Source organism: Gobius niger, assembly GCF_951799975.1.
Source record: "Gobius niger genome assembly, chromosome: 17".
NCBI classification, from domain to species: Eukaryota; Metazoa; Chordata; class Actinopteri; order Gobiiformes; family Gobiidae; genus Gobius; species Gobius niger.
The window spans coordinates 21,814,756-21,830,660 of record NC_136868.1 but is presented as its reverse complement, the minus strand read 5'-3'; the positions used below and the strand labels follow the sequence as shown (position 1 = coordinate 21,830,660).

The window sequence follows — 15,905 nt, the reverse complement described above, 5'->3', positions numbered from 1 at the left end:
AAGATGCTACTTATTTGTTCTTCTTTGCACGGGAAAGATCTGAATTTGTATGATTTTTTTTGCATATGTGTTAAGGCGAGACACTGCAGGTGAATAGGGGAAAAAAATATATTTACAGATATCAATTTGAAACTTTTGCTGTAGATCACTGGCCTAAATGTGAGAAAAAAATACATTGCAAGTTTTCTGTCATTTTATCTTTTCATATAAGAACAAGGTGTTTTATGCTTAAAAATGCCCCAAATTTCCCATCTTTTCGGCGACGAAATCTGAATAGTGGATGGTTTCATTTTATTGACGAATCAGTTGCCAAGACTTTCTAAGAGGGGATTTTGATTTTCTTGTTTAGTTTTAAAACAAGCTGTTTTTTAGTGGAAAATTTTGTAAAAATGTAATTTTCGCCTTATTTTTTGACATTCAAAACTCAATAAATGGGGCTTAGGGATTAAATAATAAAAAATCCCTCTGAAAAAATCTTCCAAATATTGTTCAGTCCCAGGCTGGAAAATGTGAAGTCTTTAGGTCCGACTGACGTGGACATAGTGTCGCCACAATGACAGAACAATGTGTTTTGAGAAAAAGGTCCTTGAAATTGCATTCTCCCATATAAGTCTATGGGGGAACATTGAATCAGTGCAATATTTAAACATGTTGTTGTGAAGATTAGGCATATGTTCTGTTTCTGGGTGAAAGCTTATATGTTCAGAGACCAATTTGGCCCAAAACCTGAAAACTGAAAAAAAATTAGTTTTGCCTGTAGTGTCTCCCCTTAATACGGGGATATTGTTATTATTACCACCAGATCCAACAGAGGGAGGTGTTTTCCTGTGCCGGTAGTTTGAATGAAAAAAAAAAAAGGGTAATTACAAATCATTATCATTCAACATTTGTCCTGCTCCCGCATACTTCTCCACACAAAATCGACCCGGACCAGCATTCCTAATCGGCACCAAGTTAATTAATCTCACACTTGGCTGCGGTAATAACTTGACTTGTTAGACCTCCTCTGTGCAAATGGACTTTGCCTCTTTAGCGGCTGAAAGCAACAGTAATGAAGCAGCAGGCACAGGGGGGGGGAGCGGAGCCATCCATAAAAAGTGACATTGTCTGTGCCCGGATGAATATGCACCTTGTACATTTACAAGATGGGGCTGGCAAAAACTCAAATGAGCCTAATTCGGTATTGAAAGGTCGGAACGCCATGTGGGAAGTGCATTTGCTTGAGTAACTCTTTGAAGTAAGTAAGAGTAGTTTTATCTCATAGCACTAATTTCATTCTGAGGTATCAACACTCTTCCATACCTCAGTAAAAAAGGCTTAAGTTTGTTTCCACTGGGGGTCAATCTAGAGACAAATGCTTAATGTTGACTTGGAAAATAATTAAAGTGATAGTCAGTGAGTTTGCAAAGTGAGTAGAGATAGGGTGAAATTTTAAAGTAAACTTTTCTTTAACCACAAAGCCCTTCTTAGTTTGCAAAATGAGGAGAGCAGGAACAGAATTTTTTAAAAGTAAACGATCAAGCTCCTCCCCCCTCCCTCCTGATTGGACCTGACAGGCTAGTTCACAGGAAAAGCTCGTCTCATTGGTCAACACGGGAGGATGCCAGACTCTGATTATTTGCTGAGATCTGGGAAGGACGGACTTCACAACAACAACAACAAAAAAATCTGTTATTACTTACTTTACAACAAAATGCAAGGCCAGGTGGTCGATTCTGCACATTTGATACAAAAAAAAAGACTTCCAGACTATCACTTTAAAGTTTGCGTTTCTTGTAGCTTTTCTTGAACAATGTTTCTGCTTTTAATGTTGTGCTGATTGGAAATATCTACATTTTCATCTGTCAGTTTGTGTTACTATTCTATTTTACGCTTACGTAGTCACTTAACAATCTTTTACTCATTCAAAAGTAACGCTACTCTCACTGAAATATTTCTACCCACCGTTGGTTTGAACAAAGAAATTTAATGAAAACAGACTAAGTGAGTTGTACTGTTTTACAAATTTCTCTTAGTCAAACAAGAGTATTTGTTGATCGTCTTATCAGCTTTGGCTGCTTCCTGTTGCCTTCGCCAGTGGTAAAGCAGATAAACACCGCTTTCAGACAGTATGGAGACAGAATGAACTTCACAAGAGAAAAATACAGTAACCTTGATCCAAGAAGTGGTTGTCGTAGTGGCAGAAAGGATGATTCTAATCTTTATGTACAATAAATACAATAAAACCCGTGTGTGTTGTTCAGACAGAGCTCTATAGCCAATCTCACACTGTAAATCAATTACCTTTCTCCAGCTCACAACTGGTCAGTCCAACAGGCCAGGGATCAGGGTTGCCCCCCAGCCTTATTAAATATTAATGCGCGTGACCTATGGAGACCCCCGCGCGATACATGGTCGCAGCACACTGTCCCAGCTCCTGCAATTAAAGGAAATTGACGGATGGACGGACAGACACTCTCGGCTGCTAAGGTCCATATGGCGGGAGGCTTTCACGGGCCCACTTCAATTACATAAAGACCTCTGTGCATTGGCATAACACACACAGGGCCCCAGACAGCAACAGCAGAGACAGAAGGAATAAATCATGGCGCGGTTAGCAGCGCTGGCCGACACACAAATGCACCATTACCGCCGCGCGCACACTCTCACACACAACAGCGTACACATGTGGACTTTTATCTTTATATCTAGCCCACAGAGAAGCCTGGGCCAGTTTTATTCCCCTAAGTAGAATGTCTCACTAACCTTAATCAGTATGTTTACATGCGGAGTATATTTGGACTATACTCAAGGCTTGACTAATCCTTTGCACAAAAAAAACATATTCTGCTTTGGGTGCAAAAACAAGAAAAGGAAAACAAACTATTAAGCCGTGTTGGTGTGCAGTTTACGCCAAACGTCAGCTGACAAGTAGACTATCCAAATGACCTGCATGTATTTGGTGACACATATCTGAATTGTTGATATCTAGTCATCTGTTGCTTCATTGTCCCCATGTCATTCTTGCGGGACACGTAGGAGGACTATGGGCCAACCCTGGCTAATGTTTTATTCACTCTCTTCATTGATGTGTAACTAATGCCGGCAGTTAGAAGGGAGCAGGGTGTCACCAATTACCCCCTCCTTCACCACAACCACCTCCACACATCCAGGAGCTCTGGCCACGCCGCCGCCGGGCACCTATTGATTTATGTCCTGACAAGGTGTGCTGCTGCCCCGGTACATCTGCACATGCATTCGCTCCTTATGAGACTGGGAGTTATGGGTCTGAGCAGTCTCGCATCTGTGTTGAGACAAAGGACACCACATGGGCATTTCACCAGGGCTTCAAGAGTACGGGCGAGGTGACAAATTAGCACTAGCGAACTCCAGCGGTGTTTACATGCGTTTGTAGGTGGGCTCCCGGATTTCACACTTTGGGGTTAGACTATGCTACTACACGGGAACTTCAACACCTAGCTTTCGAAATGGAGAAATTGCACACGGCATACGATGTTGATTAAGCATAGCAACAGGTTAGGAAATGTTGCACGAGTTAAAGTAACAGGAAAGGAACTGGCACTCAGAGCACCGTACACCCAGACACACATTCAAATACCGGGACTGTGTAAACATGGGAAATGAGGTGGGTTAAGGACACAACATAAGTAAGCACTGGTGGGAGTACCCTGCCCCCTTGCCGTTTGAAGTTGCTAAGACAAAAATTGATGATCGAAGGGAAATAAATCGAAGGCACTGAGGTTTGTTTGCACGGATCTTTTTAAGGGTCAGTGGTTAAAAAGGTCAGACAGTGAGAAGTCAATAGTAGATCTATAGATTAACCACGGTTCATTTCACTTGCAATGTAAATTAGAATTCATAACGGCGCAACCAAAGCAACGTGAATGATTTTGAGGAATGTGTGAATGATTTTTTCTTTTAAGAAAGAAAATAGAAGGGATAATGTTTAACTTTTCCAAGACTGACTCAAAGTTCTCACCCTCCACCTGGCTTATTCTGATCCTTGTGACATAGCTCGCAGCCAACGTAGTTAAAAAATAACAATCCCAATGTTTATGCCTAAACTCAACCATTAGCAAACGGATCGGTTTCGGGCCCGTGGCAAGGAAGTCTGGGGAAGAAAAACAACAACTTTTCATCTGGAAGATCCAAAAATACTAGATACGCCCCATATATCCTTAGCGTTGAAATACATCCCATAAAAAATTGCCCCTGACCTCCAGGAGCCAGGTGGTCCGGGCGAGCAGGTGGGGTCAGTAATGCTGTAGCCAGGATTAATTCTGACCTGGTTACTCCTTAGCCCTGACCCTGAAACAGCACAAGTGTGTAGGAATACAACGAATCCCCACGGGCTTCGGCATTGGTGAATCTGACTCTGGATCAGTGTTTATGGGATTCAAAACTGCACTCGCACAAGGCCACGGGGATGAGCAGCGCGGCCCTGAACAGTGACTTCATGAGCGAGTGGGTGTTTGCTCACTGGTTGGTAGTTAAAAAAGAAACCTTCTAACTTTTTCCCCCACCCAATCCATCTCAAACGTAGATTACACTGTTGCCAGGAAGCTAAATCCAGCTTTCCTCTCTGTGAGCGTTTCATTCATTACTAATAAGTGCCGGGACTTAAAAACATCCATGGTGCTCTATTTTGGTCTTTAATGAACAGGTGAGGAATTACTTAGACAGACGCAGATGGAAATTGATTTTTTCAAAGTGTTGTCTCATTACCCCACGCGGGCCACTTTATCCCGCGCCACAGAAAGGCAACACCGTGCGACGCGGCTTGTGTAACGCCAAGGTCAAGTGGGCGTCGCCGGTCCGCGGGCGCACTGGGAGGATATATAGGGAAACCCGAATTTGGATTATCTCGAAAGCAAGGCCGGTTAGCTGGGGACTAATTAGAGAGGGGGCCGAGACACCGGGCTCTGGTATCGGCTAAAGCCAAGATTCATAAATAAGTGAGTGCGAGGGGGCAGCTTGGGCGCTTAATTAACAAAGCGTGAAAAAAAGGGTGCGAATCTCCAGAGGCCCGAGCCCAATCCGATTTCCAAAAGGGGATGGGCTATCCGCCGCAGTCCTGTCCATCGCCGCGGCATTGATTGATGGCAGGCCAAATTGATTCTCTAATCATCGGCGTCCTTTTAGTTTCGGCATCCCCGGAGATTTGAAGAGGCCAAAAGTGGCATGGCGGCGGGGGAGGGGGGGGGGGGGGGGGGGGGGGGTTGGGGGTCCGGCCTCCCCTTCCTGACATTAGCGCCTTGAACATTGCCCCCAGACACCACCACCACCCCTCTCTCTCCCCTATAAGTTGCCGCTGCGTGCGCTCCCATCTGCCTTGAGGTTATCCGACACCGCCGATGCGTTGTGTCCTCGCGCTTTTGTGTATCTGCCAATTGTTTTCACACTTGAAGCTGCGCGTCTCAGGTATTTCAAACCGCGACACCTCAAGTTTCTCTCACTTAGGGATCCCTCTGCCGTCCAAAGCGGGGGATCGGGTAGCACAGCCTCCTCGCCGACTTTGATCTCCGGCATAAATCATTTAGTGTATTTTCAACACTAAACGCCACTGACGATTACGGTCTTTTTCCTCCTCTTTTGTTGTGGGAGGCGAATGGACTTGTGTCTAACATGGGAAGACATCCTAGGCGGAGGAAATGATGCCCGATTTTCCTGGCGCGCCACTGTGAGAAACAGTACACTCTCGACAGTCATTGTGGCAGTCAAGGCCTTATCAAGTGGTAGGCAACAACAAAGAGTCTCCACGGCAAATAGCATCTGTCCTTCCTTTTTTTGAATGGGTGTCGAGGTTTTCCTATCAAAAGGGCGCAAGATAACAAGGACAGGGGAAACAAAAAAAATGCCTCAATTAGTGGCGAGCGTAATGGTGATAAACCGGGGTTACGAGGGACGAGAGGAGGCTGGAGAGCAGAATGCTAAACAAAATATGGTGATGAAAGGAGAGAAGGCGGCGGCTTTGCAGATACGGCGGGAAAGATTATTGCAGAAACAGACAAGGCCAAGGAGACTCCTGCGGTGGAGTGGAAGTCAGAGCAAACAGCGTATAAATGGCGTCTTTGTTCGCCGACCTATTATTTTAAAAAGTGGTTCATTTTAACCGTCGAATTATGTCGCGAAAGGCAAATGGCACACTGCTGCTCCGCAACCCAGGCAACCCCAAGCTGGCCAGCAAATATGGCAGTGAATTCTTGAAAATTCCAAAAGGCATCGGCGTCTACACTGACTATCCTCTTATATGCAAATTAGCCGGATGCATGTTTTCGTCTGTCGCTTTATTAACTCTTCACAGCCCGTGTGAAGAAAAAATGCAGCAGTAAGGTATTTCTCTTTCTCTCTGCGCAGCAAAAACTCAAATGTCGTCAAACACCACTTTAACAGCCGATCTCCTCTTTGACTTTGACACAGTGGGCGTCGGGAAGTTGCATAGCGAGGTTTGGACACGAGAAGTGCACCGCTCACCTAAAGCCAAATGTGGAGGGAGAAACTGCAGAGTCGGTCGATGCATCATGGAAAGATGTGCATTTCCTAGTTCTTTTTTTTTTTTTTTTTACTTGGCTGAAAGTCAGTTTAATCGGATTTCCATCTCCAAATTATTCTATCTCCTATTGATGCGGCGTTCATCTTTTTAGTGGCTCTTTACCTTGAGGTTTACTCTTTTGGTGCAATTTTACACATACATACACTGAATAAACACCACCAATAGCTGAACAGCTCAGTAGGCAACGCGAGTTAAAGTATTTTGCACAAAAGATAACATAGCATGGCAGCTGTTGAGCGTTTTCTTTTGCAGCGGCACAAAGTTTAATTAACATATTTCTTGTGTAAAGTGTAAAACATTTCTCGGCGCCTACTGTATGTCTCAGATATTTTTTTTCACTGTAGCATTCCAAAAAATTAGCCAGTCTCTTGATCATCTCTCCGAAATCAGCAGATCCCGGTGATCCGGCCCTACATCCCTGCACCAAGTCTCGTAAAAGGTAACGGCAAGGTCAGACCCCGTGCACAAACTCCACGCAGGAGACGTCTTTCCTTCTTGATCTATTTTTTAATCCTTTCTGCTCTTTCATTTCAGCCCTCATACATGCGCCGTGCTACTCGCAATATTTCTCCGCGGGCTAAGGCAGATAAGACATGTCTTTGAACTGTTGTGGACGTGGCAGGACCCTTCTCCTGTTCTCTGTCTCTAAGCCCCCCGCTGCTCTGCTGGGACCCCGGCTGATCGATTGGCCCTGACAGCAGCCAACTGAATGGAACCAGCTTGATTGATTCATTAGCAGAGCAGCGTTAGAAGTTGAGAGTGGCTATTTTGTATGGGGAAGAGGTGATATGCGTGTGTGTGTGTGTGTGTGTGTGTGTGTGTGTGTGTGTGTGTGCGTGTGTGTGTGGGTGCAATAAGCAGCCTTCATGTGTGTGGGAGTAGAGTTGAGAGGTCAGAATGGAATTTCCATAGGGCGTTACAGGGGAGCTGGGGGGGGGCTGTTTATGGCCTGACTTGGCACGGAGGGAGGGGGTCAGCTGCTTATATTGTCATGGCACTTTTCATCTGACTTGCTGCAATTAGTCTTCCGTTGGGGCTTTTTTTGCCGAGTGCCTGTTAAATCACGGCGAACAATTGCCATCTCGCCAGCGCAGATGTAAGGATAAGCGGTTTTAACATGCTCCACGGGGTAGAGTCATTGAGGGATTTGGCCATCAAAGTAACTCGTATCAATTATAGTTGCAGGTAAGTGGGGTAGTTTAAAGGGGGCAATTCACAGAACTCACTGAAAGCCGTCTTGTCGGATCTCTTGCAGAGATGGTTCAAAAAAATAAATTAAAGATATAAAAAAAACGCAAGAATGCCGCTGTACTGTGCTCATGTAAACGTAAATAAAAATGAAATGCAACAAAAGGGAGTGGTTCTAGTGGTCCCATTCGTGTTGTGCTGTTTTACCCTCACCCACTCCACAAATACGCCACGTGAAGCACCTCCCCTCCGCAAATATTTCCGACGCTTGCTCGTAACCTCTTGTGAAAACAGCCACACATGTGCCTCTTCGCACCTCTCCAAAGTTCCCAAAAGCACAGGTGTCTCGAAAAAGCCGTAAATACCAGCGCGCACCTTCACATTTGGCCGGCCTCACTCTACCCCCCCCCCCGACTCCCTTGTCATTGTTGTCATCATCCGCTAAGTATTGCACTCAATTAGACATTAAAGTCACGACAATGTCATTTTTTATTTATTTATTTTTTCCGCTCAGACTTTCTTCCAAACAAGTGCTCCACACACAGCTGGTGGTATCTCCCGGAGGCTGTCGCATCCAACCGCGGGGAATGTGTAAATATCAGGACAAAAGGTCATGTGTGATTGGAACTGCTGCCACTGGAGATGCTATGATGGATTCACTCTATTCACTCCACTAGCTGGTTCAAAGAAGAAGACGACTGGAGAGAGAACTTTCTTAACTTCGACACAAGATAGCGCAAAAGTCAAATTTGGTAATGTGATTTTTTTTTACTTTTTTTATTATGGTGTGGAACTCAAGTGGTTTGGCACCGTGTGGGCAAGGTAAAGTCTTTTATGTATTTGAATATTTTGTATCCAGTAAAATCCCACTGAGATCGGGAATCTTTTTTTTTTTCCATGGGAATCCTGGCTCCAAACGGGACTCTATTGCACATCTTTTTAGTCAAAGGGTAAACCAGGACACGGATATCTTTGTCACTATCTTAGACTCTGTTGGTTAGAATATTGATCTAAAACGTCTGCAACAAAAATATCCAGCCGTTTCACTTCCTGATCTTCCGAGTGAGCTCAAATAAGCCCCTCCTACGCCCCTCCTCTTGCTCCCTTTCGCTGCAAAGCTGTCGCAACGAGCAGAAACAGAGAAAAGGGATTGAGAAGCGACGCGTAGGACCTCAGGAGGCGCTTTTTGGGAGCTGTCGCCACTGGAGAAGATCCAAAGATTACTCAAAGATGCATGAGGAATGTTTTTGATTAGAGAACAACAAAGTCAATTTTGCACGATAACCCCCACCTTAAAAATGGTGCTAAAACCACACACTGAACAAGATAAAGCTCGAAGGGGTCTTTTCATTCCCAGATCGTAGAAATATCAAGAAGTGGTAAGAAATGTTATAGTCTAAAAAGAAATCTATCAATACGGCTCTACAAAGGAAACTCCCTTTCCATTTCCCCCCTATGGCCCCTTCTATTTTCTCCCTTTAACAAGACCCGGACTGAAAACCAGGTGATACCACTGTTCTTTCCCCTCCAGGCACACTGTTTTACAGCAGCATCCAATCACAGGGCAGTTGTAACTGGCCATTTCCTAGCAGACAAATATCAAAGAGCTCTTTCTGCCCCATCAGCACTAGGCGTGTTACAGGAATCTGCGGCTTATAAAGAAGATGGTGGCGGGATCAAAAGTAACTCAGGCCCCCTTGCAAATTCCGCCGGTCCAAAACTTTTTTCAACTCCAGAGACATAAAGACCGTTGCAGACCAATTAGAGCTTTTACTGTCGATGTAAAAAAAAACATGTCGCTAACCATGTCTGGCACTGTTTTTGGACAAGCCCTATTGGTGTTTATGCATTTCAATGAGCCTTGGAGAGTCACACAGTTGGACCCGCATACTATACACATCCTCAAATTGCTTGTATTTGCCACAGGAATAGCATAATCCCTGGAGTTTTATTGTGTCCGAAAAGCCTTTGTTAAAAAAGGGAAACGGCTGGCCTTGGTGGAGTTCTGCGCAACACAATTATATTAACATGGACTTTTCACCATTTGGTTTTAGATTCACTATTATAGCCCTTAATTATTTTGTGACTTTTTGTAGTTTCTTTGTTTTTCAAGTCGGTTCCGTGAAGCGCTGACAAATCGAATGGCGCTTGGGAGTGAATCTATGAGAAATAAGTACAATAAGGTAATACTGTAAATAATAACTCCTTCAGGCCGAAAACCACTTCCTGTATTCCATTTTAAGTCGTATTCCCTCTCTGCCTCCGTCCTTTCAGGCTGGCTGGCTTCAGACAGCGGCAGCATGTGTGCAGCAGGGGGCAGGTCCAGACACATCGGCTTTTCTCCCTCCCGCTTCCCCTTCTCCACTCCTCCGCGAGCCCCGGACCTGCCATCTCACAAGAACCCTCTGTCAGACGCCGAGCTGACCTGTGCGCACACACGGGCCCGTGTGTACTGAAAACATGCCACGCAGACACACTGGAAACCTGCGGCTACGGGACTCTTCCCAATGGCCCGCTGCATTTTTGATTGTGAGGTCACGAGCGAGTTTGTAAAAGTTTTATAAAGTGTGTGGGAGGGGATTTTAAGCTTCGGTGGTGTTTACTACGAAGATATTAACTTTTCTTGGGTTGCTACAGGAAGTAACTTTACACCACAAAGCTCTCCATTTACGGAAGTGAGGCTTAAGGAGAGACAAAAGCACATAGGATTTAAAAAACTAGATGAATCAATGTGCTGAATTGTTTTTGTAACTTTAAAGATTGGTTATTTTGTTTGTTTTATTTACAAAGGTGCAGCATAGGATTGTCTCCATAGGACTGTCTGTGTGCTGTTTGTCTCTGCACATCAATAAAATACTGTACATTTGGATTTTGAATGCTCATTTTGAAAATACCATATGTTTTCTCTCATTCAAAGGTTCAAACTGATGCTTGCTGGCACTGGTCTGGCTGGGCGGACACTACTGCTGCTTGCCCTTATGTGAAATTCCAGCTCAGTGAATATTTCTGTGCCACCATTTGTCCCTAAGTGCCGGAGAGCCGTTCCTGCTACTGCATGTCAGTGAAGCCCGTCAACTGTTCCCGGCCCTCTTTCACACAACTTCAACCACCACTATATCAAAGTTTCGCCTCACTTTATCGGGAAGATATCGCCACAATGCAGACAACCCCTGACGTTTCATGTCGAGGCACTCGGCGTCTTCATTCCCATGTCCGTAACCAGGCTATCCGAAGTCGCAGTGCATCTGTTCAAAATGGCTGTCTAGTGTATAGTCACTGTAGCCTAGACTTGAGGTCAACAAACTCACATCGGTGCAGGCTAAGAAATAAAAAAGTACAGTTTTACAGTCCTATAGAGTCAGCATTTAAAAATAAATAAATGAACTGCTTTATGGCTAAATAACAGTATCTAAATCAGAATTTTTAAAAAAAGAAGAAATTGCCCAACATACTGGATTTTATACAGTGAGTCAGTATTTTTTTTGTCGAATTAGATAGGCCTTTAGGCAATTCTTCTTTACCATATTTTACCCCTAAAGCGGTGATTTTAATGCTGAAATAAAAGTCTATTCATATGGTTATGCTACTTTATTCATTCTAACAATTGGAAATAATTTAAAAAACGGAAACAAATTAGCCTGTACAACCCAGCGTGCTTTTGCCGACCTCAGCGACTTCCATTTGCACCATGACTTCGCTTTTCTATTGCAAATTGAGCGTCTCTTTGGCGCGGGGTTCCCCTCCCTCCTCAACGCTCGAGCGTAATTGCCGCCATAGGATCACTGATGGCGTCTTTTGTCACCGCGATTGTGACCTTAAGTACATTTGCTCAGTGATTTGCCTGCGAATTTATGCAGAGAGAGAGGGGGAGCTCCCGGAGTTAACTTTATGTACGCGCGGTTCTGTGAGGGCGGCATTGTGGAGCGGCTGTGGGGCTCGGGGCCACACACAGGCTTCGCTGCCGCTGCGCTCATAAATAACGCCTGGCACATGAAGGCCTGCAGCCCGGACCGAGCGGACACATGGCCCCGGCGACGAGTTACAAGAATTCTGCGAGACTTGACGGAGGGAGGGCCAGAGCCACGGGGATTTAAAGCAGGCGAGTGTACGGGAAAAATAATGCGTAAAGAGCAGAGGGCATTTACCTTTACGCACGCAGTGTTGTCAAATCTGTCCAAAAGATTGTGGACGAAATCGTGCGCGGTTGTTGTTGTTGTTGTTGTATTCAAAACGAAACGCGTCACCAAACTTGATCAGTGTATGAAAATAATAGAGAATCCTTTGCACAACTCCAAGTCTACAGGGCGAAGGACAGGAAAACAACTATGACCTCACACGCAGAGGGGGGAAAAGCGTACACATGCGCGCTTCAAATCCTAAAGGAAATCGGGATTATTATTTGATTTATTTATTATGGGAAAACTTGTAGCCTACATATGTCTATGAGTTTGGGATATGACCAAAAAAACTATAATTATGCGAAAGCGTAATATCTAGAGCCTGTAAGACTATGGGGTCAATATAGTCTTCGTCCTATCGTATAATATGTGGGCAAACTTTTTTTAATTATTATTATTTATTTTAAATCTGAGGCTCGTAGAAGTACCGGTGGCCACTGTCATCAAATCAATTTGTCGTTTGCCACTGGGACCAGCTGCAAGTTCAAGGCCTCTGTTCATGTTGGCCACGTACTGTATTTCAACTGTGACATGTCCACGCAATTATGCGCATAACTGGATACAAACATGATGTCTGACTAAAGTCACTCTGTTTCAGTGGGCCGAAGTCTCAAAAGTGCTTTAATATTCAGTCCCAGTTTCATGGGTGCGTAATATCTTCTTAAATCAATGTAAAAGCATACAGTGTCCACAACGCAGTATTTGTATTATGTATAGGCCCAGTAGATATAGTATATAATTAATATAAATAAATAATTATTAAAAGGAACGGAGAAATAGGCTACAGACTAAAGACTTCGTCAGGAGTTTCTCTGGAGCCACTGTCACCAGGGAGGGGGCAGACGCCAAAGCGGAGAAAGGCTCTGAAACAAGACGCTCATCCACTTCTGAAACATCAAGCTAAAATACAAAAGTTCTTCAAAGTGGAGTCCGACTCGGGGCACTCTTTTTAGACTCCTCAGCTAGACTGACTTTTTGGATAAGTTTTCTGTGGGAGCCAATGAGACCGTGCCCACTCGTAGCACAAAAACACGGGCTTCTATTGAACGTTCCTCGGCCCTGCGTCGCAGCAAATCTGCAATGCTTCTTTTCAACTCGTTTTTTTGTCGCTGGTTTCAGGCTGAGGGGCGAGCGCTCACCTTTGGGGGCAAAGCGATGCCTCCACCGGTTCTCAGGCTGTAGAGTTTTGAAATGAATGCGCAGTGCAATGTCTGTTAAAGTACAGTGCATCTGTTGTGGAGGTTTCCAAGGTCATCAGAAGTGGATAAATTGGTCAAGTTCTAATCTGTGGCTTTGTTATCTCGAGATAAAGATAAAACAAGCCGTTTGATTAGATAAGGACACGATTATTTTAACTTCCAGCGGGAGTGTGTGTTTTGACACCCCAGAGCAGACAGAGGAAGCGACAGTGCGGTTTGAGTGAAAAACAATTCAAACCAAAATGTTGATTCAGGACCTCACGAAGCCACGAGAGCTCCTGTGTCCCCGAGGAAAGGCGCACAACTCCAAGTGCCGTCTCACTTTTAAGTTCCCACATCTAAACTACAGCACCGACCACTGTTCACCAGAAAGTACGTAAATAAATAACTGTCTGTCTCCAAAAAACAAGGAAAGTAATGATCATATTATATGATTATACTAACAGCCTAATGGTAGGATAACTCTAATAACTTTGGCTATTCAGGTTACATTAAACTGTTCAAATCTACGATGATTTTACATTAAGTCCAAACGCAATGAAACCTTTCTTCTTGTATGACAGACACATGAAACAACAACAATCAAACTGTATAAAGTACTCGCTCCGTGAAAACGCACAATGAAACAGTTCTGGGCCATTGGCACATTTGTCCTAGTTTCCGACTGGCATCATTATTCTGAACTCAGCAGAGACAGTCAAGTTAATCTCCATGCGCACCGCCATTTGTACTATTTCAAATACATGCGAATTCAAGTGTATTTTGAAGAAAAGGCTAGAGAGAACTTTAAATATACTAATTCTTTACGGTTTAGTAAACTATACATAACAGGAATCAGACCGCTTCAAAAGAACACTTAAGGCTTCGACAGATTCTATTCAAGCTGTGTATAAAAGTAAATCAGGAATGATACATACATAGATTACTGGGGGAAGTTGTAAATAATCTATCTTTATTCACTGTAAAATGTATTAAAATAATTCTTTTTTACTTTTGAATAAAGTAATGTTTAAAAGACTGGTTCAACTGTAAGTAGAACATGACCAAAGGCCACGCAGTCGCGTGGGACTAAAATACACTAGGCCGAGCTGCTGCGTAAGGGCTAGTAGCTTTGTGGGCTCCGGAGTCGGGACTCCCTGATGAGCCTCGGACAATGTTTCACTAATTTCCTCCAGAGTATCAGAAAAGCGATGGTAGGCAGCAGAAGAACGCGATTCCACACGTACCTTTGAAATGTGGGCTATTGCGCGCACTACGATGTGCGCCTGTTGGCTATAACCTACAATATGTATTGACATCGTCAGTCAGTAGACAAACCTGATCATGTAATAGCCTATTCTGAAACTAAAGAGGTACAAAATACTTCTCTAGGTTTATCGAAAATACAGCAAGTTTTTGTGTGTGCGCCTCACCCTAAGCGCTCGTTCTTGTTATTGTGTTAAAATCCTGCAAAGAAAATTGTGAAAGCGCCTCTTACCTTCTACAGCGGACACCACGGGCAGCAAGACGCTGCATAGAAGCAGAAAGTAATCCATTGTCATAAAGCGAGCAGCTCGGACATGTAAATGGAGCCAGGTCATAAGAGTACAGGGAATACAATCCTCAGGACGATCCGTCTCCCCAAACAGTGTACAAGCGCTGCCCGAGTCCCGCTGGTGCGTCCCACCGCTGTGTCAGGCTCCCAGCTCCAGCTCCAGCCCCATTCACTACGCCGCGAGTGTCCCAGGTGAAAATAAAACCCGACAGCGCGAAAAGAAGCTGCCTCTCCACCTTTTCACTGGGCTCCAATGTGTCCGTCTAAAAGCACACTACACTGTGTGGGACGAAGGAAGGGCTTCCAGTCCAGTTCATGCAGCTGTAGTCCAGGTTGTGGTTACCATCCAGGAGAATATTCCCAGTCTGTGTCTGTGAGGAAGATCCGTCAGAGTTTGTGGTCAGTGCGCACACAGAGACGGTCGCGTATGACAGACCATGCTGTAGTCCGAATGGAGCAAGTTATTCCAGAAAAGCAGCACGAGCCATGCGTGGTTCAGATAGTATTCAAGTACAGATAGATGTTATTCCCTGAGCGAATGAGTCCTATAAGGGTATGTCTTCTGTTTCTGATGTGCAGAGACGTCCGCTCCGCTCGGCGTAGTGCGTTGGAATGAAGTCCGCGGCGGCGCAGCGAGAATCGAGCAGAGGAGAGGATAGAGAGAGAGAGCGAGCACAGCCATGGGAGGAGGAGGAGGGGTTACCCCGGAGCAGCTGCTATGCAAAACATGTCCACCTTGACTGTCATTTAGACACACGTTCATGATTAAAATAAAACATATGCCTTCGTTTACATAAGACGGGAATGAAACCAGTGGTCTGTTATTTTGATGGGCTGTTTTGGAACCACCTCACCGTTTTTGTTTTCGTATAGTCTTCTTGACTTAGTGACAAAACCACACCGAAACCCTTTATATATTTGGTGTATTTTTATCTCATATATCCTGGCATTAAACAAAACATCAATACATTGTAGCGAAGTTATTTTCAGTGTAATTGCTCGCAGGCGTGCAGCTCTCCACTACTCACATGAGCGCTGAGTCCACGCGCACTGATGGACACACAGCGCCTCCTTGCGGATCTATTCTAATTCAAAGCGCGGTAGTTTGTTTGGATTTTTTTTTTTTTTCGTTTTCTTTTTTTTTTGACTACAGAGAAATCGATTTACAGTTTTTTGAAACATCAATGTATTGGGTTAATTATGCCTCTGCACTAAGTGCATGGGACTGGTTTTCCTGACGCGCAGATTGAAAT

General features: G+C 44.4%; 1 protein-coding gene across 8 annotated transcripts in view; it reads right to left on the bottom strand.

The window, feature by feature from the left end:
* The window catches only part of ephb3b (eph receptor B3b), a 58,238-nt gene extending 42,984 nt beyond the window's left edge, over window positions 1–15,254 (bottom strand). For all 8 annotated transcript variants that reach the window (XM_079575514.1, XM_079575520.1, XM_079575515.1 and 5 more), the window contains exon 1: window positions 14,596–15,254. In XM_079575514.1, coding sequence (XP_079431640.1) covers window positions 14,596–14,698 — 103 coding nt within the window. In that variant the 5' untranslated portion in view covers window positions 14,699–15,254. The remainder of the gene's footprint in view (window positions 1–14,595) is intronic.
* Between the last annotated feature and the right edge of the window lie 651 nt (window positions 15,255–15,905).